General features: G+C 51.5%; 13 protein-coding genes across 13 annotated transcripts; 7 read left to right on the forward strand and 6 right to left on the reverse strand.

The window, feature by feature from the left end:
• Positions 1–40: 40 nt before the first annotated feature.
• On the reverse strand, positions 41–1,051 carry EDD37DRAFT_650474 (uncharacterized protein; the record flags this gene model as incomplete). Its single annotated transcript, XM_062818261.1, has 1 exon — positions 41–1,051. The coding sequence occupies one exon, from the start codon at positions 1,049–1,051 to the stop codon at positions 41–43; it is 1,011 nt and encodes a 336-aa protein (XP_062669263.1).
• A 98-nt stretch (positions 1,052–1,149) lies between these two features.
• Positions 1,150–3,179, forward strand: EDD37DRAFT_631457 (RuvB-like helicase 1). Its single transcript, XM_062816657.1, has 4 exons — positions 1,150–1,501; positions 1,551–1,770; positions 1,823–2,370; positions 2,424–3,179. The coding sequence occupies exons 1-4, from the start codon at positions 1,358–1,360 to the stop codon at positions 2,883–2,885; spliced, it is 1,374 nt and encodes a 457-aa protein (XP_062669264.1). The 5' UTR covers positions 1,150–1,357; the 3' UTR covers positions 2,886–3,179.
• A 1,640-nt stretch (positions 3,180–4,819) lies between these two features.
• EDD37DRAFT_418950 (LIM-domain binding protein-domain-containing protein) lies at positions 4,820–7,199 on the forward strand. The gene is made up of 2 exons (XM_062812558.1): positions 4,820–6,577; positions 6,631–7,199. The coding sequence occupies exons 1-2, from the start codon at positions 5,054–5,056 to the stop codon at positions 7,165–7,167; spliced, it is 2,061 nt and encodes a 686-aa protein (XP_062669265.1). The 5' UTR covers positions 4,820–5,053; the 3' UTR covers positions 7,168–7,199.
• An 892-nt stretch (positions 7,200–8,091) lies between these two features.
• On the forward strand, positions 8,092–9,584 carry EDD37DRAFT_418946 (uncharacterized protein). The gene is made up of 2 exons (XM_062812557.1): positions 8,092–8,491; positions 8,698–9,584. The coding sequence occupies exons 1-2, from the start codon at positions 8,301–8,303 to the stop codon at positions 9,449–9,451; spliced, it is 945 nt and encodes a 314-aa protein (XP_062669266.1). The 5' UTR covers positions 8,092–8,300; the 3' UTR covers positions 9,452–9,584.
• Positions 9,493–12,971, reverse strand: EDD37DRAFT_418977 (adenosinetriphosphatase). The gene has a single exon (XM_062812559.1). It carries the CDS (start codon positions 12,855–12,857, stop codon positions 9,717–9,719), a length of 3,141 nt encoding a protein of 1,046 aa, XP_062669267.1. The 5' UTR covers positions 12,858–12,971; the 3' UTR covers positions 9,493–9,716.
• A 102-nt stretch (positions 12,972–13,073) lies between these two features.
• EDD37DRAFT_418990 (uncharacterized protein) lies at positions 13,074–14,590 on the forward strand. The gene has a single exon (XM_062812561.1). The coding sequence runs from the start codon at positions 13,095–13,097 to the stop codon at positions 14,349–14,351; it is 1,257 nt and encodes a 418-aa protein (XP_062669268.1). The 5' UTR covers positions 13,074–13,094; the 3' UTR covers positions 14,352–14,590.
• On the reverse strand, positions 14,357–16,178 carry EDD37DRAFT_419052 (uncharacterized protein). Its single transcript, XM_062812563.1, has one exon. It carries the CDS (start codon positions 15,895–15,897, stop codon positions 14,362–14,364), a length of 1,536 nt encoding a protein of 511 aa, XP_062669269.1. The 5' UTR covers positions 15,898–16,178; the 3' UTR covers positions 14,357–14,361.
• A 1-nt stretch (position 16,179) lies between these two features.
• EDD37DRAFT_418992 (vesicle transport through interaction with t-snares 1) lies at positions 16,180–17,221 on the forward strand. The gene is made up of 2 exons (XM_062812562.1): positions 16,180–16,640; positions 16,712–17,221. The coding sequence occupies exons 1-2, from the start codon at positions 16,461–16,463 to the stop codon at positions 17,132–17,134; spliced, it is 603 nt and encodes a 200-aa protein (XP_062669270.1). The 5' UTR covers positions 16,180–16,460; the 3' UTR covers positions 17,135–17,221.
• A 91-nt stretch (positions 17,222–17,312) lies between these two features.
• Positions 17,313–18,804, reverse strand: EDD37DRAFT_418984 (DUF2407 C-terminal domain-containing protein). Its single transcript, XM_062812560.1, has 2 exons — positions 18,623–18,804; positions 17,313–18,562 (listed from the first exon to the last, which is right to left on the reverse strand). The coding sequence occupies exon 2, from the start codon at positions 18,521–18,523 to the stop codon at positions 17,576–17,578; it is 948 nt and encodes a 315-aa protein (XP_062669271.1). The 5' UTR covers positions 18,524–18,562; positions 18,623–18,804; the 3' UTR covers positions 17,313–17,575.
• Positions 18,805–19,423: 619 nt separating this feature from the next.
• Positions 19,424–20,243, forward strand: EDD37DRAFT_631469 (uncharacterized protein). Its single transcript, XM_062816658.1, has 3 exons — positions 19,424–19,688; positions 19,739–19,848; positions 19,906–20,243. Exons 1-3 carry the CDS (start codon positions 19,674–19,676, stop codon positions 19,991–19,993), a joined length of 213 nt encoding a protein of 70 aa, XP_062669272.1. The 5' UTR covers positions 19,424–19,673; the 3' UTR covers positions 19,994–20,243.
• EDD37DRAFT_631471 (uncharacterized protein) lies at positions 20,244–21,072 on the reverse strand. The gene has a single exon (XM_062816659.1). It carries the CDS (start codon positions 20,855–20,857, stop codon positions 20,282–20,284), a length of 576 nt encoding a protein of 191 aa, XP_062669273.1. The 5' UTR covers positions 20,858–21,072; the 3' UTR covers positions 20,244–20,281.
• Positions 21,073–21,261: 189 nt separating this feature from the next.
• Positions 21,262–22,740, forward strand: EDD37DRAFT_609601 (acetylornithine aminotransferase; the record flags this gene model as incomplete). The annotated part of the gene is made up of 1 exon (XM_062815143.1): positions 21,262–22,740. The coding sequence occupies one exon, from the start codon at positions 21,262–21,264 to the stop codon at positions 22,738–22,740; it is 1,479 nt and encodes a 492-aa protein (XP_062669274.1).
• Positions 22,741–22,765: 25 nt separating this feature from the next.
• On the reverse strand, positions 22,766–23,865 carry EDD37DRAFT_419107 (uncharacterized protein). The gene is made up of 2 exons (XM_062812564.1): positions 23,514–23,865; positions 22,766–23,456 (listed from the first exon to the last, which is right to left on the reverse strand). The coding sequence occupies exons 1-2, from the start codon at positions 23,755–23,757 to the stop codon at positions 22,792–22,794; spliced, it is 909 nt and encodes a 302-aa protein (XP_062669275.1). The 5' UTR covers positions 23,758–23,865; the 3' UTR covers positions 22,766–22,791.
• Between the last annotated feature and the right edge of the window lie 1,588 nt (positions 23,866–25,453).

Below are 25,453 nucleotides of genomic sequence, written 5' to 3' on the forward strand. Positions count from 1 at the left end.
TGACGTTGACCTCGTAGTGGCATCGGCCACCAATCGTTACTCACGCTATAGTCGCGTCTTTCCGCCTCAAGGTGCGCACCTTCTGTCGCTTCGGTTCCGACCCCGTTGCTCCCTTTCCTTGGAGCTTCCTCAACCGGGCTTGTGCTATTCTGATAGTCTGGTCTCCGACTCTGGTCTGTCGGCGGGCAACTTCAGACTCTTCAGAACCTCCCTTGGCGGTCTCACGTCCAGCCCCTAGCTGGACACGCTCCAAGTGTTCAGGAAGACCCAGCAAACTAGGGCCGGTTCTTTGGAGGGTCTCCAACTTAGGGATGTTGTATGGTTCTTTCTCTCCATTCTCCACCCAATTCTTGAGCACGTGGTTCTCAAACCTCGACGCCGCGTCGCGCAAGTCCTCCCAAGCGGACTCTTGTTGCGCAACTAATTGCGCTCGTTTCTCCTCGTCGTTCCAAGAGTCTTCGAAAGCCGCCCTTAGCGAGTTAGACTCCGGCAGACCGAGTTCTCGCCTTTCTTGCTCATGCTTAGCCAACATCTTGGGAGAGGTCATGACCAGCCATCGAAGCTTCCATCCCAGCAAACCAAGCTCCTTTATCCGTGCGGGCTTCGTGCCCAGAACATAATTGTCAAGTCCTCCGCACTTTCGGATCGTCCGTAGCACGCGAGCTGTGACTGGTAGTTTGAAGTCTGCGTCCAGCGTTTCGCTCTTGAATGTCTCAACTCTAACGTTGGGAAACCATTTGCGTAGTGTTTTGCCCTTATTTCGGCCTTTTGAAATTTTGTTCCCAGATTGCAGCACGGTACCTCCATATAAACCAAAGTTTGCTTCCTGGAATGCATGGTTCTTGCCGTAAGGATACGAGGGCATCAATGGATCGGTAAATCGGAAGTCAAGGCGACCAAATGTTTGCTTGCGATCCTCGCTCTTGAACGTGAATCGAGGCTTGAAGTAGGGCTTTTCGGGATGGGGGTCCTTGTGCCGGTAGTCTACATATTGGAGGGTGGCCGGACTGCGCCGTACAATTGGCAATCTGGTGATAGCCGTCGTCGACATATCTGTCGCATGTATGGGAGAGGAGCGCGGAGTACGAGTCTGAAAGGCGAAAGGAAACACAACCCTTGTGGCGCAGGGCGAAGTGCTTGAATAGTATTGAATGGGGAGAGTGTATGTGCCAATTCGAGCTTCTTGAACATTTTTAGCGCGAAATTTGTGGACAAGTCGCGGAGTCTCCATATATTTTACAATACGCCCATTTTATCCCATGCAACTGATGTACCCTGCAATTCCCAAGTGACCACAGCAGCACTTAAACAATCTCAAGTTCTACTGTTCCAGTCGTGCTTGCACGTTGGAGCGACGATGGTCAATCTTAGCGAGGTGAAAGGAAACACGCGCGACAACAGGACCGCGGCGCATACACATATCAAGGGTCTGGGATTACGGTCTGATGGCACTGCTGAGACCTCTGGACATGGCTTCGTTGGCCAAATGGCCGCGCGTGAGGTACGTGATTGCGTGCTCGCTCTGAAGGTAAATGCTAATGGCGATGTAGGCTTGTGGTGTTGTCGTCGACCTCATCAAGGCCAAAAAGATGTCGGGACGAGCAGTACTGTTAGCGGGCGGCCCAGGCACTGGAAAGACAGCATTGGCACTGGCAGTATCGCAAGAACTTGGGACGAAAGTGCCATTCTGTCCGATTGTTGGCAGCGAAGTATATTCCACCGAGGTTAAGAAGACAGAAGCGTTGATGGAAAATTTCAGAAGAGCAATCGGTATGTACTGAGACACAAAGACGCGCCTCTTGAAGTGCTAACGAATCCGAAGGCCTGCGCGTTCGCGAAATGAAAGAAGTCTACGAAGGCGAAGTCACAGAACTCATTCCCGAAGAAGCAGAGAATCCACTAGGAGGCTACGGCCGCACTATTTCCCACCTCATAATCACACTCAAATCCGCCAAAGGAACGAAGAAATTGCGGTTAGATCCCAGCATATACGAGGCCATTCAGAAAGAGAGAGTTACTGTGGGGGACGTAGTCTACATCGAAGCAAACACCGGCGCATGCAAACGAGTCGGTCGATCCGATGCGTATGCGACCGAGTTCGACCTAGAGGCTGAAGAATACGTGCCAGTCCCCAAAGGAGAGGTACACAAGAAGAAAGAAGTCGTGCAAGACGTGACGTTACATGATCTCGATATCGCCAACGCGCGGCCTCAGGGTGGTCAGGATGTTATGAGTATGATGGGCCAGCTGATGAAGCCGAAGAAGACGGAAATCACAGACAAACTGAGGGCCGAGATCAACAAGGTGGTCAGCAAATATATTGACCAGGGCGTCGCGGAGCTCGTCCCTGGTGTACTCTTCATCGACGAGGTAGGTCACCGACGCACAACGGTCGCGAACTTGAGACTGACTTCTAGAAATAGGTCCACATGCTCGACATTGAATGCTTCACCTACCTCAACCGCGCTCTCGAATCTCCCATCTCTCCAATCGTCATTCTGGCTTCGAACAGAGGAAACACCGTCATTCGCGGCACCCAGGACATTACGGGCGCTCACGGAGTGCCGCCGGATCTATTGGCCCGCTTGCTCATCATTCCCACGCATCCGTACAATGCGTCTGAAGTCCAGACGATCATTCGTCTCCGCGCAAAGACCGAAGGACTCTCAATTTCGGACGCTGCTCTGCAGAAAGTTTCCCAGCATGGCACGAATGTCTCATTACGCTACGCCTTGCAGTTGTTGACGCCCAGCAGCATATTGGCCAAGGTCAATGGGAGACAAGAAATCGCTCCTGAGGATGTGGCGGAGTGTGAAGATTTGTTCATCGATGCCAGGCGGAGTGCGAAGGTTGTGGAAGCTGGAGGTGGGGCATTCATCAGCTGAAATGACACGAAGATGGTGTCTGAGAAATAGCACCTGCACCAGGAATAGGAGACACCGAGCGTTGGCCTGCTGCATTCAGTCTGGATGGAGGTCGACAAGGTCGTCGCTGTTACTGTGCTCGGATGGACGACCACCACACCAGATTGATGTTGTCACACTATCAAGGCTACGCCGCCGCTGTGACCACCGGTGTCGTTCGCTCTTCGGACGTTGAGAGGCGACAAAGGCGATTGGAAGCATCTACAATGACGGGATGGCAGACAGAGTACGACGACCACTAGGACAGATGCGAGAGCTTCGGGTGTCCGAGAGGTTATTTTGTGTAATACGATACTATGTGTACCAGGCCCAAAGGCAAACGGCGGCAATAAAATTTTGTCTCTAACCTTGATGTGTGAATCCATGTGCAGTTTGTGTCTTGTACTCAGAAGCTTACGCTTGCTTCAGATAGTTCCTTCCAACGTATCGACGGGGGACGTCTTCCGGGCACACGGGACCTAACCTGGACAGCCACCATGTCAGCATAAGAACTTGCTAGTGTGACAATGTAGAGTTAAGCTGAAATAACAGGTTCCATCAGACATCCAAGGAAGATTGGCCGCTCACCGACACCTGGACTTAAATAGGTTCATGCCAGGGCTTGCGTGGAAACTGCGAATGTGGAAAAGATTTTCGATCATAGGAAGAGAAATGTGCTGCGGAGAATGTAGAGGAGCTGTACGTACTTTTTCATATGCTGAAAACAGCGGAGTGTTGCGAGCCCAGAGGCATCATCGGAGCATGAGGTATAGGGTCGTGCAGTGTACCTTCTGTTTGAGAATTAGCAATGTTCAGTTCCAACTGCAATCCCATGGACGATATTGTGGTATTCATAATCAGACATGTAATACTGGCTAGTAACAGACCGTCCAGCGATGACGATCCGGAGGTTTCTTCAAGGGCGACTCAGAGAAAAAAGAAAGAAGTTGATGTTTGGTGTCATCTTTTAAGCTGGCAGATGTGTAGACTGAAGGCAGGACTGGAGAACTCACCCTTTGCAACGGCCTGGGGGCTTTCAACGTCAGTGACAACGAGACCATTAGCATCAGGATCGGCATCATGGTCTTCCAACACTCAACTGTGTGAGCACGCGTACAAGCAACGAAAACTTTGTAGTTGAACAAGAATAAATGAATGCAAAGCGCAGAACCAGAAGCAAAATAAAAACATCAAGAGAGAAACCACTAGCGCCAAAAGCAGAAAGACTGCGGCGTTCGGGCTTGGCATCGGAATCGACGATCACGAGATGCAAGTGCAGTGGCCCTGATGATGCCTGTGAGGTGAGAGGCTGATGGTGCCGGATCAACTCTGGGGTCTGAGGCTTCTCCCTCTCGCCGCACCGCTGGCCTTCCGAAACCTGCACCTCGCGCTTTCCCACCCCAAGCACTCTTTTCGCCGATCTTGCTGCAACTTCACCTTTTGCCCTGAACTGTGTCCCTCGACCCATCATCGCATCACTGCACCACGAGGTACATCTGTTAATCGCATCGCATACCCAACCTCGACCTCATCGTCAACCCGTGGGCATCGTCTTCTCTCTTTCTCTCCCACTGCTGTTACCCTCATTATCTGGTCAGATCATTCACGCGAAACCAACAGCCGGCCCCTGCTGCCGTCCTCTGACCCCCGGGGCACCCACGCAACAGGGACAGCCCGATAACGCCGCCGCACCACGACACTCGACCTACTCCCTCACCTGATTCCTGCCTGTCATCGAGTTTTTCGAATATGAGGCCTCTGCGCGACATTTGTCTATGATACACTCCATAAATGAATCTGCATCGCATCCGGTCGCGACGCTGACCCGACCCAACGTTACGCCTCGAGAGTTCCAACCACAGCTCTAGAGCAGTTCTGCGGCACCACCAGTCGGGTTCGCAGCCAAACCTCGATCCACCACTTATCTCGAGGCTCAGACTTTTCTGTCTCTCAGATGTGACTCCGTTCACGGTATTGCGATCACAGACAACGATTCCGGCAATAGTGGGGTTCGTGGATTCGGAGGTTTCAAGAAGAGGTGGACTTGTCGTGTAATCAACAAGCTGCTACCATAATCAGCGCACAGTCTTTGCATGACAAGAAGTTTCGTCGCCGGAATATCTACAAAGTACTGGTGAGCGCTGCGAAAGATGATGGCCCAGCCTTTTCCCGCCCATGCGGGAATGGCTCCTGGGCACCCGGGTATGCCACATGGTCATCCCATGGCAGGTATGCAGCACCCTGGCGGTCATATGGGAGGTCAACCAGCGCCCGGCATGATGCAAGGGATGCATCCAGGTGTATCAGGTCCTCAGGTTACCCAAGGCCCAATGGTGACTGGTATGCCCCCAGGTGCAGGAACACCGGCGCCAGGACCCATGCATAATGGCACCATGGCCATGGCGCATTTGGGACCGCAACAAGCCATGTTTCAGCAACATAATCCTCAGATGAATTTCGGACAGATGCAGATGACGCCACAAACCCAGCAGATACTCGCTCGGCAACGAATGATGCAGATGCAAGCTCAGCAACAACAGGGTATGCCAATGGCCATGCCAAATGGGCCAGCAGGCTTTAATCAAGCGCAGTTGGCACAAATGAAAATGAACATGCACCCTCAGATGCAAATGCAGATGAACCCGAACAATCCCCATATGCAAAATTACCAACAACAACAGCATCAACAACGCTTGATGCAGGCTCAACAAGCTCAGGCAGCTCAACATGCCGCTCAAATGGCTGCCGCGCAGAGCCACCGCGCCGCCGCCCAGCAGATGCAGATGTCGAGGTCACAGGAGCAAACAACTCAACCGCCTCAATCTCAACCCACCCCAGCCCCTCAACCTCCAGCGCCGGTACAAGCTCCTCCGACATCACAGCCTCAGCAACAGGCTCCCCAGCCTAAACCTCAACCACCGCAAGCGCCACCTCAAAACAATCAACAGCAAAGTCAACCAAGCAGTCAGCCGGTGAAAACTAGTGAACCTGAAGAGGAGCCGCAAATCAAACAACAGCCGGATTTGCCTGCCACCATGATGATGGCCGACGCACCAAAACAGGATTTCCTCGGGGGTCAGTGTATTCTGCAATTGATCATGTATCAGGACAATCTTGCAAATCCCGAACGGCCTTACGAGTTAGAATATTGGGAGCAGACCATTGCGAGATACTTTTCGCAGTTTGGATCCATGAGGCAACAACTGTTTAGCAACAAGAACGGTGTCGACAAATCATTCCAGTTGCAATTTCCCTCTCTAGCGCGTTACTATCACACGCATTTTGCAAGCGGAGTGAGACAGATCCTGCTACAGTCATACGACCACAATCAAAACAAACTACCAAATGGCGGCGTCCACATTTGGAGCACCAACGCAAGCTTGACCTACGTCTTTGCGAATGATATTCGAGTGACCACGACAGGGCAACTTCGTGTGATATTTGATGAATATCAGAAAATTGACCATCTAAACATTAGTACGTCTGGGTGGCAAGAATACATACCACGAAATGCCTTACTGCAATCTCCGTCCCTCGAAGAGAAGCAGAGCCCGAAGATCAACAAGAACGTCAAGCGTGCCCAAGGCAAAGCTGCCGGAGTAACGCAACCCATCATCCCTAGTTCAGGCGTGGGCGAATGGGGGGTCCCGAACCATATTTTCCAGTTTCTGGAGGTAAGCTTCGCTTCGGATGTGTATTGAGTACGGTGACTAATATTTGAGAATAGATTGCAGAAGTTATGACAGCTATGGGACCACTGATGGAATACTTTCACATGCATCCTGGTGTCGGTCCGAAAGAATCATTGATACGGGTCACCCAGGAAAACGCACAGAATATGGCTCAAGTGAACAATGCCCGATTACAAAACCAGATGGCAAGAGCCGCCAACGGGCAAGTGCCATTTCCCAATCAGATGAATCCTGGCATGAATGGTCCTACAATGATGAACTCCCCGGCCATGGGACATCTTGCAGTTCCACAAGCTCAAGGTTCGCCGATGATGGGCGGTCCCGTCCATACACCGAGCCCTGCACAGAACCCGGCCGCGGGCGGTGTTGCAATGATGCACCAGATGAGCGCGCAAGGCTCGAATCTCAGCGGTAGTCAAGGTCCCAGTACCAATACCAGCCCCAACGTTTCCAACAAAAGGAGGCGTGCCAGTGCCGTGAAGATGGAGGACGACAATGCTGTGGAGACAAGCGGCGCCAACAAAGTCAAACCAAGCCCCAAGATCGGCGGCAAAAGGCAAAAAGGTGCATAGGGGCAGAGTTCTGTCGGGGAATGACTGCAGTCAACGAGGAGTTGGTGATTTATGTTAGGGTGTCTCAAAAGGGCCTGGCTGTTGCCATGCGAAGGCCTGTGTGCGTTCTGCTGGGATTACTTGGGACCGGGACACGACATCTCGAGCGTGGCGTTAGAATTGTGTGATGTTTTGGGTGTTTTGCATATGGTCCTTCGGATGCCTTCCGAAAGACTTGGGGCCGGTGATCAACGACAACGGCGAAAGAAGGACCCTTCCTCGAATGCCTTGCCACATCCTTGATGTTCCAAGGAGAATCACAAGGTGTCTGGTTCGAACAGTTTCGGTGAGAGGAATAGAGAAGGGTGGACTGCGCAATTTGGGTGGCAGACACATTCTTGTCTACTGCGGGTACTTGTATCATACGACATTTCATGATCTCTGGGGACCCAAGAGGGTCTAATACTAGAGCCTTTTTTTGCAGCATATGTTTGTGTTTGTCTTTTGGAAATAATGTGGCGAGGTGTGGAGGTGATGCAGAGTAACGTTAATAGCAGGCAGGCATGAGTTCAAGTAATTGAATCGCGTTCTGCACGGTTACGGCCTGGATGGAAGTACCAGCACTTGCCCGGGTAGAATCGTGATGGGGTGTGGACATGTCTCGTCAATATTCAGCCTGATCGCACGCAGATGGAATCGATGGCTTTTGTTTCAGTATTTGCGCTATCCCAGAGCGGTAGATTTCGATCCTCCTACACGCTTGAACCGTTGCCGAAACGTCCTTGTAATACTCCCCCATGCACGCATGAATACCTTGTGAGGCTCCGGAAAGCTCATGATCCATCTATCAAACATATATAGTACAAGGCTGTAACTAGGTAGGGATCATAAGCATATTATACGGTGTACCAGGTGTTATCGGAGGAATATATTTCCGAAGCTTAGTCTTCCGGACATCAATATTCTTTCTCGACATCGTATGACATTACCCAGAGATCCCTCTTTGGCTTGAGTGCTGCAGATTCTTTCCTTCGATTCATGATGAGTACGAGTCTCAGCATATGTTTTTCATGAGAATGATTGAGTACACTGGTCCTGAACCCTGAACGTTTGTGGATGCATCAGAGAGCAGCACCTTACTGGTGAAATCGAAAATGTCCTCTACACCGTCATCAGCTCCGACCACCATCCTGATAGGCCTATCTGGACCTTCGAGTAGCGGCAAGACCACTCTTGCTAGACTGTTGAGAAGCGTGGTCAATCTATCGGTCGTGGAGGGCGGGAAGGAGTATAAGTTGAGCTTGTTCGTTTTACATGAAGATGATTTTTACAAGGTTGATAAAGAGTACGTTTCTAACCGGTTTCCCTCCTTCAACCCCCTTCTGCAGCCCATCATTTCCGATTTCTCATTGTCCCTTTTTGCGTGTTGGTTCACTCTCAGATACTACTCAAGAATCAACATGTGAGCGTTGCCTCATGCGTTGGTTCTGCATGCTATTCTTCTTCTTCCTGCTTGCCATGCGGATTCCCAGGTTCTGATACCGTGTACAGCGTGCCGATAGTAACATTCTCATCCTCCCAACACGGCACCCGCTCTCTCCAGGACTGGGACTGCGTCGAGTCCTTGGACTTGGACCTCTTCGAGCACACGCTCCAGTACGTCAAAGACCACGGCGCTCTGCCTCCAGACACAGTGAGCAAAGAGGACCAGAATTCCGTGGGGGACGTACATGTCAGCGATGCCGAAGTTCAGGACTTTCAAGGCGAAGTCAAATCGTGGTTTCAACAACTCCTACATGACCACCTCCTCTCCACCACCGGCACCACCAGAAGTGAGTTGCCGAAAGAGATGAGGATATGCATCCTAGATGGCTTCCTCTTATACCCGCCGGCTCCATCAGTCCCCAATGCACGATCTGAGACCGAGGCCGCGGAATTAAAACATTTATACGATCTTTCGCACGCTTTGTTGTCGCCAAGACTGTTCCTGCCATGCAGTCGCGAGCAGATGGTGAACCGCCGGCTCGCGAGAAGTGGGTACGTGACGCTCGAGGGCTTCTGGGTTGATCCGCCAGGGTATGTCGAGGATGTGGTCTGGCCGAACTACGAGCGGACACATAGCTGGATGTACACTGACAATAACGCTGATGGGGGAGTCTTTGATGAGAAGATTTGCCAGGAACGCGAGGGGGTCGTTGTGTGTCCTGGACAGGGCACGTTACCCATGAAGGAGTGTCTTACCTGGGGAGTGAATGAGGTCAAGATGGCTGTTGAGAAACGGCTTTCAGGCTCACGGAATGAGTAAATGGTGCTCGACCATGTTGATGGACTGATTGCACGGGAAGTAATTGTATAGAGTACTCAGAGTGGCCTTGAGGACATAAATTTCATGGAGCGGACGACAGTCTTATTCCGCCGCATATGGCACTGACATCGTCGGATGGTACTCCGTATTGTTACAGTCTATTCCCTATTGATGTAGCTCGCTCGACGGCGGCAAAGCTCATGTAGCATCACGCTTTTTTCCTGGATCCTCTCCCAGACGCAATCAAACTCATGAGTTCGAGAGATCAAGCCCTAACCCTTTTCGTATCGCGCTTCCGGTCATCATGTTGTGTTGGGAACCCCAATCTAGGCGTCTTTTTCGACTTCCCACGCTTGTCACCAAATTGCTCGTCAAACTTCTTGATATCTTTCAACGAACTCATATCCTCCGAAATACTGGCAGAAATGTCCTCCAAAGCCTGATCGAAATGTCGTTTGTGCAGAGTCCGGCGTTCAGCATGCTGATATGGTTCCTCGCCCTGATGCTTTTTGGCGAGGTCATTCTCCTCACGCACACAATTGAGTGCAGCAGCGACGGCAACGTTCTTCAAGTCCGAGCCAGAATAGAATGGCGTCCGTTTGGCAAGTTCCGGGACATCAACGTCGTTTGCTAGCTGTTCCTGTCGAAGATGAATCTTCAAAATCTCCAATCTGTCCGACTCAGTTGGCAAATCGACGAGAAGTCGGCGCGGAAGCCGACGAAGAACAGCATCATCAAGGTCCATGGGTCGGTTGGTGGCTACCATGATGAACGCGCTGCCTGAATCGTTACTCATCCCATCCCACTCCCGCAAAAACTGATTCAGCAATTCACGATGACTCGCCCGTCGGCCTTGGGTACTGCGTGCGCTGAACATGGCATCGGCCTCGTCCAGGAAAACTACGCATGGCGATAGTTTCTTGGCTAGACTGAAGAGAGCCTTGACATTCTTCTCGCCTTCTCCCACATACATATTATTGATATCGGCCGCACTGACTTCAAGCATGGTTGCGCCGGACTCCTTGGCCACTGCTTTGGCCGCAAGTGTTTTGCCAGTGCCCGGCGGACCATAGAGCAAAAGACCAGGAATCTTGTCCGACGCAAGAACACCATATTTGAAAGCATCTGGTCGAATAAGAGACAACGTCGTCAAAGTCTGCAAAGTGTCAATGGTCTCGGCAGGCATATGCACGTCGTTGAACGTGGTGTTGATGTTGTTTGCTTCAACGATGCCACCCATCAACCGCTTCTCGTATCTTGATGCAGATGCGTGGATTGATGCTATCCGCCGCTGTCCTGGCGATTTGGGCTTCTCTGAAACATCGGCCATGGCTTCTTTCGACACCTTCTCTTTCTCGGCCCATCTCGCCTTGGTCTTGTCACTGTGTCGGAGACTGGCTGTGGCTGCAGCGATAACGTGGTCCGAATCACCATGAACCGCACGCAAAGACTCTTGAAGTTCTTTCTTATCTGTGATACCTGGAATTGTGTTCTCATGGAGAGGAAAGGCGGAACCTGCCAAGTAGTTTGCAAGTCGCTGGACGTACGAGTAACTCCAAATTTTGGCTTCAAGTGAGAATCGGTCAGGGAAATCAACTTGTTGGAGGAAATCCCGGTGCCAAAACCCGGGTTCGAGATGTGCGAAAACAGATGGTTTCCGCTGCTCCATCATCTCCCAGAGGTGTCTCATATTGATTGTAGCAATACGTTGTTTTCGATCATCGAGAAGTGCAAGCTTCGATGTCGTGTTTGGCAACACTGGAGTGATGACAATGTTCTGCGATATTTCGTCTCTGTAGCCCTTCTGAAGTTCCTCAATTCGTTCTTTCGTGAAGGGTTCCTCGCCTTCACGGACACTGTCAGTGCCGATGAGTAGCAATGGCTCACCAAGTTTTCTCCGCTTTGAGACTCCTTGATAGAGATCCTGCAAAAAAGCTAGGCCAATGCTGGTCTCTTGAATGGACTCAAGATCCTTGACATGGATGATTGCTGCGCCTTTGGGTACTCCAACCATCTTCGCCGCAGATTCACGGAATCGCCCTAATTCTGGCACCATCTCATTTGCTGCTCGAGGTTTTCGCTTCGTGATATTCTGTCGCTCTGCCAAACTGGTGAACAGACTCTGAACAGCAGTTTTGAAGTCCCCTTCGGTCCTGTACGAAACCATATCCCCCATAGGCCGTGATCGCGAAGAGCCAGACCGCAAGCGTCTCCGCTCGCCTGGGACACCGAACATCGTCTTGAGGTCCAACTTACCGATCATTACAGGCATGCCCTTACGGGGAGGACCTTCGGATGAACCGCCGAACAAATCGTCTAGGACATCTTCTTCCTCGTCGTCCTCGTTCTCGGTTGCTTCGATCTGTGGGGTTTTGGATGAATCGGAGAATGCGGCGTTGTACACATCATAACTTAGGTTACGACCTTCTTTCATAATGCGACCTTCGAGCCCTGGTCGAGTGATGAGGTTTGCAATATCATGCGCATCCAACACTAATAGATCGCAGGCTAGGTGACGAGCCAAATCCTCGACAACACGATCCAGCAACAAATCGCCATCTTTGCCCGCGAACTGTAGGAGCAGATGTTCTTTGATGGACTCCGAGTCGTGGACAAGACTTCCCTTTACCTCCGGCATTAGCAAGAGTCCTCTGGCCGTCCGTTCAGCCTCCTCGAACTGCTCGGCTATTATGTGATATCTCGGATCACTTATCGTCTGAGAGGAGCAAAGAAGGGAAAACGCATTTTCCGCCAGTCTCATCGATTGTGAATCTTCCTCATTGCGACTATCAGGCTGATGGCCTGCGTTGGTGCTGTCACGATTGTCTGTCGGCGGCCCTGGACGCTCGAACTGCGGGCACTGTGGCGGGGGCCGTAGATCGTCGGATTCCTTGACTTCGAGCGGTTCACCCGTCACCAAATCTGCCGGAACCTTTTGTACCCTCGGGCCGTCCCAACTTGGGACAAGAGGTTCTTCGCCATATAGGGTAATGTTGTTGTCGAGGAACCAATTTGACAGAGTTTGCACATCGCCTGATGCTTTGCTCATGCGACGTCGCATTCGCCCTCTGCCTGCTGAGCGATACAAGTCCCGGGACTCTGCTGACGCACCATCGTCCGACGGGGCAGGCTCATCCTGTTTCGAGGTTGACTGACTTGATAGAGCGCTCTTTTCCTCTGAAGCACTTTCAGGCGCTATCCCTGTCCGAACACTGTGGCTGCTTTTATCAATACCCACACCATGGTCTACTCCGGAGCTGGAATTATTCGGAGGCTCTTGAGGAGCACGAAATCGTGGGGTGGTATGAAAGGAGCGTGGTTTGCTGGCTTGTCTTCGAGCGCAGTGTCGGCAGGTGGACGTGAGGATCTGCGAGAACCTAAGTTCCGCTTGCAATGCCGAGCGCATCGGAGCGTGAGGGCCAGTGTCGCTCTACTACTCTGCAACGAGCGCTGAGCAGTCGAGCGGCCACCAAAAATTAATAAACATTGATGGGATGCGCAAGAGGGCTGCATGCGAGGCTCTAACACTCCACAGCATCGAGGAGAAATTTCATTTCGTACTCCGCCGTACCGTATATATCACTTTCGCCGCATTTTTTGTTCTGACTCTGAAAACTAAATACTTTGCACAACATTCTAAAGAATGCCGCCAGTGGTATGTGAGGTGTGCAAGGAAGCACGAGCAGCGGTCATCCGACCGAAGAACTCGCAAAAAATCTGCAAGCAGTGTTTCTTGTCAGTCTTTGAAATCGAAATCCACGAGACAATCGTGAGTAATCAGCTATTTCAACGGGGCGAACGAGTTGCAATCGGTGCTTCGGGCGGGAAAGACTCTACCGTTCTTGCTTCTGTCCTCAAGACATTGAATGAGCGTCATGATTACGGATTGGACCTGGTCCTGTTGTCCATCGATGAGGGTATCAAAGGGTACCGAGACGACAGCCTTGAAACGGTGAAGAGAAATGCAACGCAGTATGGAATGCCCCTCGAAATTGTGGGTTACGATCAACTATACGGCTGGACCATGGACCAGGTTGTGGCGCAGGTGGGCAAGAAGGGTAATTGCACGTACTGTGGAGTGTTTCGGAGGCAAGCGTTGGACAGAGGAGCCTCAAAGTTGGGCATCAAGCACGTTGTCACGGGACATAATGCGGACGACGTTGCAGAGACCGTCATGATGAATCTATTACGGGGCGATCTTCCTCGACTGGCTAGGGCAACCTCCATTATGACCTCAAGTGCAGCTAGCGAGACTAAACGCAGTAAGCCGCTCAAGTATGCCTACGAAAAGGAAATTGTGCTTTATGCGCACCACAAGAAACTGGACTACTTCAGCACGGAATGCATATACTCGCCAGAGGCCTTTCGAGGCAGTGCCCGGACATTGATCAAAGACTTGGAAAAGATCCGGCCGAGCAGTATCTTGGATATTGTCAAGAGTGGAGAAGACATGGCTGCTCTGGTGCCACCAGAACTGAGCAGCTCTGTCTCCTGTGGTGTAAATGGCGACGAAGAAGTCAACGGCTGCGGCACGCGAAACGCCGACGGTGGCTCCATGACTCAGATGGAAAGAACCTTGGCCGCAAACGAGGCAGCCGCCGACCGAGAGACTGAAATTGAGTTGACCCATGGAGCCCAAACAGGCTCAAGCACAAAGATGTCTGCACCAAAGATCCACGACAAGAAGCCAAGAGGGCGTCGAAAGATTGTCAAGCAGGTGATGGGTCAATGCGAGAGATGTGGTTATCTATCAAGTCAAAAGATTTGTAAAGCTTGCTCTCTTCTCGAGGGTCTCAACAAGAGCCGACCTCGAAACAGTATCGAAGTCAGCATAGAAGACGAGGAGGGATCCACCACCTTGATGAGGCAGGTGGCCGACCTTGCCATCAGTGCCGGATGAAGTCTAGTCATCAGGCAATCTTCCTTTGCCTTGTCGAATTTCCCGCCAGAGTCGATTCCAAAAAGAACCATGCTCTTTCCATGAGAAGTATCATTATCTGTACCATCAGAATGATCACTCTGAGCAGATGATTCTTGATGGTTGGTGTTGGCCGTTTCTCTCGAGAGTACGCTGGATCCACGATCCCAAATGGCAAATGAGCTCCCAAATGGTCGACAGCTACCGACAAACCGCTGCTGAAACCATCTTCGAGGAATCCAAACCTGGTCCAGGATCCACAGTAACTGATGTTCCTGGTGGCCTGAATCCTCGGCAACAGTCCTTGAAATCTGATAGCGGCAGCGTTGTACAATGGATGAGCATACTCCCAGATTCCCTGTGCCAAACGAGGATCCGGAATGTTCAATGGATTCAGGGTGACAAGGATCGGACCGAACTTATCCTCCGGTACACCTTGAATCATGTTCATGCAATAAGTCAGACACATCTGTGAGATGTTTTGACTCTTGGTCGGTGGGAACGGAGTTTCCATGATATAGTTCAAGGCAGACCATAGCACTCGCCTTTTCGGCATCAGTGTGAGGTCTGAATGCAGGACTACAACGTTTCTCGTCGTCTGGAAACCGCCGAGGATCTCGACTTCCTCCTTCTTGGCTGTAGGCTGCAAGATTTTTAGTGCTTGATCTGCAGGAATTGCGAGTATCACATGGTCAAACTCTTGGTCTTTGCCGTTGGCTGTCAGCACGATTGACCCCGTTTCCGTGGGCTCTAGTGCGGTCACTCTCGACTTGACATGCATTCGAGATTGAGGAAAAGCTCTCAGCACAGCGTCTATGTACCCTTTCGAACCTCCTGGAATGCTTAACAAACTGGACCTCTCGGCGGTGGTATTCAATAGGTGGTATTGGTACATGAAGCGTACTAGTGTGATGGCTGGAAACTGCAGACAGATATTGGGATTTGTCCTCCAGAGTGCGGCAGTCATTGGGAGAAGGTAGTTGTCTTGGAACTCTTGGGAGTAGTTTTTCTTGTCAAGATATTCACCGATGCTGCCCTGGGCAGGTTCATTGGGGATACCCTTGTTGTTGGGTTGGGTTTGAGGATCGGCCTTGCTCTCACTTTCGCTCCGCAGCAGATCTGGTGCAAACTCATTGAAGCGGACAATGTCGAAGAGCATTCTCCAAATCCCAAGATCGATGAGATTTCCCCATTGCGAGAAAATGGATTTGAGGGATGTCGTGGCCCACTCGAGTGTTCCCTGATCGCGAGAGACGCTGAATGTCAGGTCTCCTTTCTGGATCGATAAACCCAAGTGCCCGAGAAATGCGAGAAAGTTGGGATACGTAGCGGTGTTCATCATAGTGAGCCCGACATCGACCTCGATCTCATCACCGTTTGGTCCTTCGAATGTGACGGAATTGGTGTCGCCACCAAGGCGTGATGATACCTCAAATAGATGGACTTCATGATCTGTGCTGGTGTTGAGTGCCCATAATGCACCCATGCCCGAACTTCCACTGCCCACGATTGCAACCCGTTTACCCATGGCCGGGAGGGATTTGGAGAATAATAGGGGCAGTTTTACCTGCGATCAAGCTAAGCAATATCATGGCCGTAGACCTGTTGTGACCACGTTAGCAGTGCAGTATGTCAGTATGTCCGAGGCATAGAATATATATGTGTTGACAGTTGAGGAGCATTCTTTCGGCTACCTTGAGGTCCAAGGAAGTCAAAATTACTTCGGTGGCCGTTCGAGTCTCTCGCCCCCTAATCAGGGTTAAAGCGGCGCAGCCTACTCTTCTCGACGTTCTCAAAACGGCGTGAACTGGCGTCGGAGACTGCAGTGGGCGGACTACGTAGGCTTTCCTGGCTCCATTGTTCCAGCCTCCAACGAACAACTTGGACCTTGCATGACATCGTTTCATGAATTGCATCCCCCATTGTCACCTGTATCCTGCACAACCACTTCTCAGAGAAGGACACACTGTCAACCAACACACCACCAGCGAGTCCTCTGTCTTGACTAGACTTATTCCCTCAAGACAGTGACCGACCGCGCAATCAGGCGCCACTGAATCGAACTACTACCGGCCAGCAAGTTCAACAACGATGGCCAACCCTCTCGACACAGACGCCGGCTCCGAGCTGTTCAGCACTTATGAAGCTGAGCTCAAACTTGTCGAAGCAGACGTAAACCAAAAACTGGATCAGATTCCCGAATTTGCAGGCGAACAGCGCAAAGCCGCCATCCGGGGCGCAGAAAGAGCCCTGGATGAGGCGAAAGAATTGGTATGGTATATCTGCGCATGCGCATGTAGATGCGCAAAGGTACAATACACAATGCTAACATCCAGGAACAGCTGGACCAAATGAATCTCGAGAAATCCAACATCCCAACCTCCGCCCGCTCCAAAGTCAACTCGCGCTTCCGCAACCACCAATCCGACATCGACGGCCTAGCACGCAAACTGAAGTCGCTTAGTGATGACAGAAAACAACTATTCGGCGATCGATACACGGACGATCCAGAGTCTGGTCCGCACGACCCCCAACTCGAACAGCGCCAGCAACTTCTCTCGGGCACGGAGCGGTTAGGCCGCAGTAGCCAAAGACTGCAGGAGTCGCAGCGCATTGCCCTCGAGACAGAACAGATAGGCGCGTCGACGCTGGCTGATCTGCATGGGCAGAGGAATGTCATTGAGAACACGCACCGCAATCTACTGCAGAGTGAGGGCTACGTGGACAGGAGTGTCAAGACGCTGAGGGGGATGGCACGTAGGTGAGACTCATTCCTTGCTACTTCTCATCGCTGCACTGAATTAAGGCACGAATCTTTACCTTTTTCAGAGCAAGAGACTGACGAGACATCATTCTAGGATGGCTACCAATCGGATAATCACCATCGCTATCATCACCGTGTTAGTTCTGCTCATCGTCGGAGTCATTTACAGCAAATTCAAGTGACGCGTTGATGCAGCAGCAATTGATCTTTTGATGTATTGTACAGCAGAGCCTGAGGATAGGACTCAATAAGCATACGGCGTTGTTGGGTATCCAGGCCCGAGGGGCTGGTTGGGACAGGTTGTGTTAACAAAATAGCGAGCGGTCTCAGTTTAAAATGCAAAGATATCCCTTGAGGAAATATCCAGCTGCGCACTGTTCGTGATTTTTCATTGTCCCTGATCGTATGGCGTCTCGTCTCTCCAGGATGATCCCCTCGGAATTCACCCTGTGTACCTAATAAGCCCCAACCCAACATTCAACATGAACCCAACCACAACAGCCACCTTGCGCCTTTGACTCCAGATTCCTTCCTCCCGTACACCCCACAGCAAACAGCCAATGGGCCAGAAGAAGCCCATGGCCGTCCCGAAAATCATGTCGTCCAGCGCACCTGATTGTTCGTCATCGCTCCCACCGAATCCCGCGCCAGCACCGGCAGCTCCAGCAAGGCCATCTGGATCCGAGCCACTGTTGGAGTTGTCAAGCCATTGGTCCTCCATGTTTCGTAACGAATTAGGGCTGGGCATAGTATCTGGCGTGTGCGTGTGTGCTTGGATAGACAGGAATTGGAGGCGTAGGGATTGGACTTCTGCGGACGTGAAGCCCGCGTTCAACAATCGGTCAAATCCTCGTGGCGCGGGCGTTGTAGTAGTAGTCTGCGACTGCGGTTTATCACCATGCTCATCATTGTCGTCGCCATCTTTTACCGTGTCACTCTGGGCTGCAGCTGTCGCCGCTTCTTCCGCGAGTTCTGTCGGCGTCAGGACGATATCGCCTATTGAGCAGTGGATGTAGATGCGCTGCGTCTGGTCGCGAACAGGTGCTTTTCCCTTGACAGTGTCTTTTCCATTCTTGCCCGCCCCAACATGCGCTTCGGTGTCGTATGGCCCAGGCGTGCCAATTCTACTTGGAGGGCGGGAGACGTTGCGTTTCAGCGACACAGTGAGCGGGACATTGTCGACGAGCGCTTTGCCGGCGTAGATGAGCCGAATGCGGTGTTTGGCATATTGTTTGGGAAGCTGCGTGCGAATCAATTGCTTCAACGTGGCTGTGTTGGCATTGCGAGATCCAGGGATCGTGAGTAGCAGGTCAGGGAGCGACGCGGAGAAGCGGATGGTCAGGTCGAGGTCATCGTTGATTTGGGAATGGGTGGGAACCCTTAGGGACATTGAGGCTGTGTCGATGTGGGTTGGGTAGCAGCGAGCATGCTGCACAGTAAGAGTTCAGGACATAATGTAAGGCAGAGAGAGTGTGTGGTGTTCACTGACTACTAGGTACCTAGGTATGCTACCAGGTAGGTAGCAAGACAAGATATCTGAAGATGCAAACTAAGTAAAAGACCCCAAACACTATTCCGTAGGTCATGCTTAGCGCTCATCATGTACCCCTCACGAAGGTACACTGCCGAACTCCATAGCAATGGTGAATCAGGTAGGTCGTTAGCAGGCGCGCACAGCCTTGTGTCTGCCATTATCAACAATGTTCATGGCGGGCACGGAGTAGTAGAACATAAAATCAAATGCGACGGGCTTTTGCTTGTTCACATAGACCACGAAATGAGACGGAAGGTCTCGAGCGGTGTGCTCTCGTTTCCAACGCACAGAACCCCCACGGGGCGGGTTCCAAAGGACGATAACCAGAAGGCGAGCTCAGATATAATGTCAGATCTGGTCAGGCGCTCTTATTTGACCTTGGATGACAGATCTCCGGATGCTTGACCAGAGCTATACCATGAGAAAATACATGCATGGGACACATGGGCTCTGGCCGAGGATAGGGTAATCTCCTTTGCACCTCTGAGAGTTTCCGATAGAGGGTGGAGAGGCAAGTCGTTGACAGCGGCACTTGCTCATCAATTCGTGTCAATGGCACCCATGATATCCTCGCAGCTAGGTGCGATGGGTCCAAGGCACCAAGGCAGTTGAGATCCACGTACAGTAGCGACAGTATTCCCAGCCATTTGGATCCGAGATTGGAGAGGTTGGAAAAGGCGAGACGGCGATGACCGATGGAGGACAAGTTGAAGACAATTGAAGCCATCAGATAGGCGTGATTGCGTCATTCGGCGCGGGATGGGCACAGATGGGCACTTGACTCCTTGTGACCAGCCCTGCAGATGGGAGACGCAACACTGGCACATGAACCAACCTGCTCTTCAATTGTTCTTATCGTCTTATAAACCCCAAGTCTTTCACAGTTGTCTTGCATTTCACGATTCCGACTCCTCCTAGACTTCGATTGTCAGCCAGATTTCACCGCCCTTCTGTCCTATCCAATCTATCTAGGCACCAGTCCTTCAGTTCATCCACCTCGAACAAGATGCCTCTTTACAACGTACGACCCGCTCCTCAACTCCATGTGGTAATCATGCTTAACATTGGCAGGTCACCCTGAAGGAGAATGCCTCGCCTGAGGAACTCACCAAAGCAAAGGACAAGGCCAAGTCAGACGGCGGCTCAATCAAGCATGAGTTCACCTTGATTAAGGGTTTCACGTAAGTCACCACCGTTGCTCCTCTACAAAGGCTCCAGTACTGACTTCGAGATCATAGCGTCGAGTTCCCAGAAGACAAAGTCGGTGTCCTTCAGACCAACGAGCATATCCATGTCGAACAGGATGGCGAAGTCAAGACACAGTAGAGACAAACTAGGCATATGGGACACGTTATCATGATCTTGCAACGACCGATCCACCCTAGAGCTTGATGTTGAGCTTTCATCATCGTGAGGGAATGACCACTTACAGGGAACAATCAGGGATTTGACGACGCAAGCATTGCGCAGGGCGCTTGGGGCCTCTGGACACGATTTGTTGAGGCTAAGCACGCAGACTCATCAAGAGCACGATTAAAGAGCCGTTAGACCGCAACCTTGAGCATTCGAAAGTTCTAACTTCCAATGATTGAACATATAAACTCCGTGATGACCTCAAAAATCTGTCGTCCTCCCATTGTAACTCCATTCTCCTGCTGCTCCCCACCTCAACGGCTCGTTCTTCGGTCCTCCCACTTCTCCCGTCTTGGGGTTGACATCGCCATCAAATTCGGGCTGGGCTCCTCTGCGGAGATTGGGATGTAGCTCCTCACCCTTACCCCGTGCCTCGATTACCCGGTCGTACTGCTGTTTGAACTTTGACGGTTCTTCTGAGCTCGAAGGCGTGGCTTCGGACTGTATCTTCTCGAGTCTTGCCCGTATCGCGGCTTGCGCATCTGAGACCTCAGAGGAAGTAGAATCTGGGGACTGGTTTATCGATGGCGGCGTTCTTGGTGTGGAAAATGCACCGGTTGATGCTCGCTGCAACGATTCGAAGATCTCTTGATCTTCCTTTGGGAGCCGAGGTGGCGCAGGACCACCAAAAGCGAAGGGACTGGACGAGGACGGGTCTCCCTTGCTTCGGACGGCAACAGAAGTACTCAGACGCCGGATGGCGGAGGCAGAGTATGTGAAGAGGTGCGCTCGAGGCGCGGAGGCGATTGCTCGAAGAGAAACGGTGGCGGGCTTCATGGTGTATTAGGACGAATAGAGGCCGTGTACTTCCTGAATGATAAACGAAAATCTCTCAAGGCAACACAGAAAGTGGTCGGAGACGTAACGATCGACGATGGGGCGGAAAGATAGAGTGAGAAGGGTGTTCTACGACCTCATCGAAGGGAAATTCCTCGGATGAGGGCCTCGTCGGATGGCGAGCATCCGATCTAATCTAATCTGCGAGTTTATCATCGTTATCGCATTTCTCCGCAAACAAATTTTCTAGCGGAGGAGTGACTCAATCAACTTCTCCAATGTCGCTCGTGCATCACTTCCACATGCGCCATGCAGCAACAGAGATTTTTCCATTAGCCGTCGTCTATAAAGATAAAATACGTCCCGGACTGCGACTCGTTGCTCATTTTGTTGACTTCAACCTCATGGCGTCTTCCCTGAGCCGAAAGGCTGGTTTCAGACAGCTGGTAAGAGTTGCAAGCACACCGAGCCGAATAAGCCAGCGATGTTATGCAAGTGCTGCTGCAGTCCCGACTTCGTCGACCATACCAGCAAAGGATCAGACACAGATCAGACGAGATGCCTCCTTGCCAAACCCAGATCCCTCCGCAGACTCTCCAACGACGACATTCCTCGACCAGTCCGCACCCTTTATGATTCCTACCTACGTCCGCCCACCTCCTATGATGGTTCAGGGTGAAGGTTCGGTCCTGTACGACAACGAGAACAGACGATATCTCGACTTTACTGCAGGCATAGCAGTCAACTCTCTAGGTCACGCAGACCCCGAAATCACAAGAATCATTGCCAACCAAGCACAAACACTAATTCATGCTTCAAACCTTTACCACAATCCCTGGACACCGACATTATCCAAGCTTCTTATCGAGGAAACTAAGAAGCAGTCACCCGGCTCGCCCCTCGACCAAGTCTTTATTGCGAACTCTGGTTCAGAAGCCAATGAAGCAGCAATTAAGTTTGCCAGAAAGGTGACCTATGCGAAAGATCCCGACACGAAACAGAGGGAGATTGTGTCATTTCACGGCTCGTTCCATGGTCGTACCTACGGATCACTTTCAGCGACGCCGAATCCGAAGTACCAGACTCCATTTGGGCCCATGCTACCTGGGTTCCGCTACGGCACATACAACGATGTGGAGGGGGTCAAAGAGCTGGTCAATGAGAATACTGCAGGTGTGATCGTTGAGCCAATTCAGGGTGAGGGAGGCATCAATGTGGCTACCCCGGAGTTTCTCAAGGCTCTTCGCCAAAGATGCGACGAGGTTGGTGCAGTACTGATCTTTGATGAGATTCAGTGCGGCCTGTCTCGTACTGGTGACCTTTGGGCCTATACTGCTTCTGGGGTCCACCCCGACATCCTGACCACCGCGAAGGCGCTTGGCAATGGCATTCCCATCGGAGCCACACTTGTATCGGGCGAGACCGTCGCACCCTTCATCAAGACGGGGGATCACGGAACCACATTCGGAGGAAACCCACTTGCATGCCGAGTAGCTCATCACGTCTTTGGCCGTCTGGCAAAGCCCCAGTTGCAAGAAGAGGTCAGACTCAAGTCGACACTGTTCTTTAGTGCATATGAAACCCTGAAGGAGAAATTTCCTGGTATCATCTCAGAGGTCAGGGGCCGAGGCTTGATTGTTGGCTACCAATTGAGTGACGAGGCCAAAGGCAAAGCTACAGAAATCATCACGGCGGCTCGAGAAAGAGGACTACTCGTTATCACCGCTGGCGACGGTGTCGTCAGGATTGTGCCTCCTCTTACCATTTCGTACGAAGAGATCAATCAAGGACTGGCGATATTGGAGCAAGCAATGGACGTTGTTTTCAACAAGCCTGAAGACGTCAAGGACACGAAAGGCCAACAGGAAATGGCTGGACACTAGCACGGCTTGAGCTTGCTCAATATATTCGAAGGCAGGACGAACTCGACCAAACTACGACCGCTTTTCACCAAGCGGCACTGTCATACCATGGGTGCCACGATAGTCCGGACGTTGAGCCGGCGTCCATTTTCCCGCCAGGATGCTCTCTTCATCCTTCAATTTGAAGACTTCCACCTTGAGAGGGCGACAGCACTTGATCATCTCCTTCTCACTGTCACTACCAAAACCCCACAAGGAGAGATCACCTCCCGGACACGTCGACAACGCCATCAGCAGATCCTGCTCCGCGAAGAACTCGATATAATCACCCGCCTGTGCCGGACAAGGATTCATGAAGTACCTGCCCTCGTGGTCCAGACCGGTCACCTGGAACAAGTTGATCACGTCGTGGACATCAGACTCATTGAGACCAAAAGGCACCACAGCACGGGTGAGGTTGGAGTGACAGTGGAAATCGTAGGATGCTTCGGGCCCGGAGAGCAGAGTGTTGATATATGGATCGCATCTGGTGCCGAGGAGGTCGTGGACTCGGCCGCCGGTGTTGTCTTGACCGTACCAGGACAGGGTGTCGGCGACGATAGTGCATAAGGGTCGCATATACGGAAGGCAGGACCATAGACGGTCGTAGGTCGTGACGTGAGAGCAGTGGAGTTGCTTCGTTCGAGACGCCCAGAAGCGCTCACGGGGGTTGTGTGCATTCCAGATGTTCAAGTCACCTATAGCTGATTAGCATGGCGTACTGGACATGGGCATAGGAACGATAGATTTCATACCAACTTGCGGTCCTTCAGGGGTGCTGATTCTGACGATAGTTCCGGCTGGGGCCTTCCATGCTTTTCCGGAACGGATGGAAAGTGTGAAAGATTCGATGAGCTCTCTTGATCCTTGCTGAATAGATGAGTACAAGTCTTGATCGACTGTCAACGGCGACCCTGCTGTTGCCAAATACCCTGGTTGCGGAGTAGGGAGCGGCTTTCTCGCCTTGAGGCGTTCTTCTGCAGACAATTGAGCTGCCATTACCGCTGTATTATGCTGGAGTTGCAAGTTCGACTCTTTGCTCCAGTACTGATCACCTCACTATTCTCAAGAGAAGGCTGTCGCTTGTGAATGAAGAATGGTTTTGTGGTCGAGGAAAGCATCACTAATTCCCAACGGACATTTCCGACTCCTGGGGAGCCTTGTCCACTTTTCGGATATCTACGATAGGGTGATCGAAATATATATCTCCTTGCAATGTTTGCTGCAGTCCTTGAGATGGAAGAAAATCTCCTTGATGAGGCTATACCACGTCGCCTTACGGCTCACTCAGAAGGTGGCCCTGTCCTACACCTACGGCAGCTACCAAGGTCAGAGACCAAAATTCCATACCTCCAATGCCATACTTCTCCCCCACTATCCCCATCAATCCCATCAGAAGTGGTCCCACAGCCTGAGCGCCAGCAGCAGCTGTCTTTTGCAAGTATTAGCTTCACGTTCAGGGGAGCTTTGCCATCAAGGGACGCACCTGTGCAATGCCATTCACTAGTCCGAGGTCCGACTTGTCCTTTTGTGCATTTTGAATCAAGATTGGCGCGGTCCCGTGAAGGTGAATGCTGCCGCGAAAGTCTTCAGAATCAGGATGACTGCAATGCCAGCCCACGTGTACCCTTTTCCCGAGTCCCGCCCATTGAGTGTGAAGACGAGATCAGGTATAGAGAAGTATGATGCGGAAGGATACAACCAGGTATTCAGGCGGATCGACGTCAGGTGTACCCAGCCTCGTGACAACTGGACTGAAGACAACGGATATGACAAGGAAGATATAGAGTCCGCTTGATTAGACGGTCTTCCACGTTGGGGCATGACCCCATTGCTTTAGCCTCTGTGGCAGACCTGTTCTCAACTGAACATGACAGACTAACAATACCTGGCTATGTTGAGGAACTTGGAAGACAGGGGCTCTTTCGGAGTAAGCATGAACCATATCATGCCAGTGATCGACTCAAGCTCATGAAGGCTTGGAAGAACCGGGTTCTGCGAGACACCTTGTCAGGCTCAGGGCCAGACGTACAAAAAGACAACTGGCCATGGCCAGTCCTGGGTCTATCGCCAAAAGATTGGCCATCGGGTTTAGTTTGATGGGTGGGGACGTATGGTAGACGACAAAGGGGGGAGGAGTTTCTCTTATGAATGAATATTCCCCGTATGTATGAGACTGAAGCGACGTCCATACAAAGTCCCAGGGGCTCTCACTTCACTACACCGGAACAAGGCGGAGGGGAGGTACAATCCCCAGCAGAAGCGCCGCAATAAGAAGTGAAAAGTCGTAATTTCGTCAAGAAAGCACTCCCTGTGCGGCTTAGGCATGTAGCTGCGTGCCGTACATACAATGAAGCATAGTTCAAATCTATGTAGAGGACAATGATGATGAACAAAAAAAGGGTTTCGCTAAACCGATATGTCTACTCCAGCAACGGAGAGATATGGATGACCATAAATCTTGACTGTCCCCTGAGCCCTCATGATCTTTTTGTCATTTCTTGTGAATTGATAGTGTGACATTTCTACTCAAGCTGTCACTACACCTTTGTGATCGAATTTTAGCAAAAATCTGTGCGGTTTTCGATTTAACGGCCACACCGGAACGCCTGTTGACTTTGCTAGCCGCTCATTGACTAGTCTCACTGAAGTGTGATTGAGTGACTCTTCGTGGGATTCACAAGGCTCCTTGACG

Source organism: Exophiala viscosa (assembly GCF_022695815.1).
Source record: "Exophiala viscosa unplaced genomic scaffold EDD37scaffold_6, whole genome shotgun sequence".
NCBI classification, from domain to species: Eukaryota; Fungi; Ascomycota; class Eurotiomycetes; order Chaetothyriales; family Herpotrichiellaceae; genus Exophiala; species Exophiala viscosa.